Source organism: Peromyscus eremicus, chromosome X (assembly GCF_949786415.1).
Source record: "Peromyscus eremicus chromosome X, PerEre_H2_v1, whole genome shotgun sequence".
NCBI classification, from domain to species: domain Eukaryota; kingdom Metazoa; phylum Chordata; class Mammalia; order Rodentia; family Cricetidae; genus Peromyscus; species Peromyscus eremicus.
This window is the reverse complement of record NC_081439.1, coordinates 13,566,507-13,570,093: the sequence shown is the minus strand read 5'-3', so window position 1 is coordinate 13,570,093 and position 3,587 is coordinate 13,566,507. Positions and strand designations below refer to the sequence as shown.

General features: G+C 39.5%; 1 protein-coding gene across 1 annotated transcript; it reads right to left on the bottom strand.

Moving 5' to 3' along the window:
- Window positions 1–287: 287 nt before the first annotated feature.
- On the bottom strand, window positions 288–2,248 carry LOC131899092 (germ cell-less protein-like 2). The gene has a single exon (XM_059250464.1). The coding sequence runs from the start codon at window positions 2,178–2,180 to the stop codon at window positions 675–677; it is 1,506 nt and encodes a 501-aa protein (XP_059106447.1). The 5' UTR covers window positions 2,181–2,248; the 3' UTR covers window positions 288–674.
- Window positions 2,249–3,587: the final 1,339 nt, after the last annotated feature.

The window sequence follows — 3,587 nt, the reverse complement described above, 5'->3', positions numbered from 1 at the left end:
AATTGTTTATATAGCATGTGACATGATAATTATAAGATAAATATCTATTTTGTGCATATATAGTTAAAGATAATCAGCAGAAAAGGTATCCAAATCATGTAAAAATAATCTGAAAAATCAGTTCTAAAATACCAACAAATTATGCTACATGATATGGAAAAACTTGACACTATTTGGTTATTTGAAAGCATACATCGACAGTGACTAATCTCAATTATTTTTTAACCATTGATTTACATCTTATAAGCTTATCTATAAGCTACGGTTCATAACAGTTTCAGCAGTGGAGAGAATTTTATTTTATTTAGTCTCAAACTTGGTTAGGGTCAAAGCTACATAACAAGTTCATTTAGATGTTTTTCCTTGCAAATACAGTCTCTTATTTCCATTCAAAGCTTGACCGTTGATGGTGAATGAAAATCAAAAGACCAGCTTCTTTTCATTTGCTTTGTTGGAAAGTGAAGGTTTTTCGAACAAATTTGTTGGAAGTGAAAGTTCTCTTCAGAAATGTATAGACATCAAGTGAAGACAAGCAGGCATTTGTGGTGGTACTAGACACCTAAGAATTTTCATTTTGTTGTCGGTCACCTTAATTGTGTTCACAACGCAGCCTTCATATTAAATGAGTCACTCAGTGTTTTCAAACTGCTCATATGTTCTAATAATTGACAAGATCACATGTTTTCCGTATTTGCTAATGATATAAACAGGAAGTTGCAGAATACATATAAAGGGAAGCTTAAAATTATGCCATCTAACTTCATTGCAATTTGTTCCTCATAATTTTTGAAAGTAATACTTTTATAACCAGTTGTTCTACTGAAAGTCAGTTTCCCATCAGAGTCAAAATACACCAAAGTCATTCTGAATACTACATTCCGTATCTGTTTTAAACAGGCAGAACCATCACATGGTTGTTGGTTTTGCTTAAAAATGATATAACGGTTGGTAAAGATGATATGTAAAGGAAAGCTAAATTTGCAATGTGACCACTTCCAGGAGTATTTACCATCTCTGCTGATCTTTGTACCACATCTCATGCTACATCCTTCAAGTTCTTTTTCATTGATGATTCGTGGCCCAATTTCCCTGTGTTGTTGGGAGTGGAGCAAAGTCAGCCATTGTTGTTTATAAACAGGTGACAACCATTCTAAAGGTATTAGACGATCTCGTTCAAGAACAGTTGTGGAGGCTAGTTCACAGATGATATGCTGAAACCTCAGTTTTTTAAACACTGGTTGAAATATTAGTCCTTCTTCACTTTCAAGAAAAGTGATGCTCTCACTACCTTCCATGTGCTTGGAAAGCCAGCTGTTGGCATTAGCTAAAAGCTGTTCCACTGAACCTTTCCAGTGAGGATTAAAATAAAGGAATACCCACTCTTTGAGTGTGGTATATATATCAATTTCCGTTTGCATCACCAGCAGGTCTGATGAAGACACAAGAAGGTACATGAGCTTTATGTCAATTTCTTTGTAAAGTCCAACACTCGAGTGTGTCATCAAATGACAAAGAAGCCATTCAAAGCACTGGGTCTTTACAGATTTCAGTTGATAGGTTTCTGCTGCTGTATAGAACGAACACACGTTTTTCATGTTAATGGTTCTCATCATGGTCTCCTTACATTGCTGAACTACGTGCTCTACCTGAAGCAGGCTTGCTGCGGCCAAAACATGAGGAACTTGGAGGGGCTTGATTGGCAGAACCTCGTCCGTGTACAAGGAACCAAACACAAAGTACAAGGACCTCACATCTATGTCCTCGTTCTTAATCTCCAGTTCAATAATATCATTGTGCGATTCTTTCCAAGAACCTTTGAGCATATTAGCAAAGTAGCCTGACTTACATAAAAATACTTTGTGTAAAGGCCATGTTTTCCCTAGAGCACGAATTTTGATATCACTGTCTTGCCCATCCAAAAATAAAGATTGGTAAGCACGCTTAGATGAGAGCTTCACTTTTTTCCTGCAGACGATGCCAAAAACTTGCTGTAGATTTACTCCCTGGTTCTGAGATCCGTGGATGTTAGAGCTGGGTGCCGGTCCCGAACAGTCCCAACTTCTCTGTTTGCGCTTGCGACTGCCTGACAGGAAACTGGGACCCGCAGTGGCTTCTGGCTGCTCTGCCTCTACAGGACTGGAATCACTGCGTCTCAAGACTCGGCTGCTTAAAAGCCCCATTGATGAACTCTCCTGGAACCTCCCAAAGAGACTCTTGTAGAGGCTTTTCTCTCATGGCATTGCTGTAGTATGCCGGTACTGCCCAGGCTCACTGGATACCTCTGGCGCATTCTCAAACGTCACAGAGAAGGCAGGCCTTTCCTTACTGTTTACTTCTGCCCTCCTAGAGCAGAGGCCCCACCCCTTGCCAACAGGCCCTTTTAAATGTCTGGAGTGTGACCTAGCTTCTTGGCTTCTTCCTCCCTCCCTCCCTTCCTCCCCTCCTTTCATCTCTCCTCCCTTCCCTTCTACCTAATTTCCTTCCTTCTTTCCTTTCTTCCTGTCTTCTTTTCTTTTCCCCGTTCTCCGGCTCCTTTCCTCTGCCCCCTCCTTTCCCTCCATGGTTTCTGAATGGGTCACACTATGTTGCTTAAGCTGACCCCACTCAAAGTCAAGAACCCACTGCCTCAGTCTTTTAAGATGAATTTTTTCTATAAGATAACGACCAAGTCAAATTCATCTTGATGAGTGTTAAAGATTGTACATATTCCAACTCCCACCTCTGGAGTATGATAGTAGTATTGAGTGTAATCCTTTACCAACAACTTTTAGCAATTTAAATGGTAAACATTGTTATTGCTTATTTTAGTAGTCATTTTTCATTACTATAAAAGACAAGTATTAATTCCATGTAAGTAGTTGTGTGCATATGCCCAAAATTTCTGTGTATGCTTCACCTATTCATATATAGATTTAAAAATATTTTGTTTGCTTAAGGTTCCTTAAAAATCCAGTTATTTGATTAATGTGTATATGTATGCATGGTTTATGTTTTTGTTTTACTGATTTGCATTTGCCTATTAAGTTTCCTTGAGACTATTTACTGTAAATAAACTGCAGTTCTTTTAAAAAAAAGTCAAATATTTATTTGTTTTTATGTCTCTGAGTAGAACTTCTCTGTTGTATGATAATTTGTTTGTGTTCTGACAAATAAAGCTTGCCTGGAGAACAGAGGGCGGAGATAGCCACTAGTTAACCATAGAGGCCAGGCAGTGCTGCTCACACCTTTAATCCCAGCACTTCGGAGGAGGAAGTAGGAAGATCAGGAGTTCAAGGCCACCCTGGGCCAGTCTAAAAGAGAAACAGAGCCAGGCAGTGGTGGCTCACACTTTTGATCTCAGCACTTGGGATGTCATGCCTTTTATCCCAGCACTTGGGAGGCTCAAGCCTTTGATCCCAACACTAGGCTGATAGAGACAGGATCTCAGCCTCATTCATTCCAAGGATTCCTAGAGGGCTCCCCCAACCCCCATTCAGTCTGAGATTTCATAAAGGTAAGAAGTCTCTAGTGGCTGGCTGCTCTGCATCTCTGATCTTTCAGTTTTCACCCTAAGTATCTGAATCTGGGTTTTTATTGATAAGACTAAT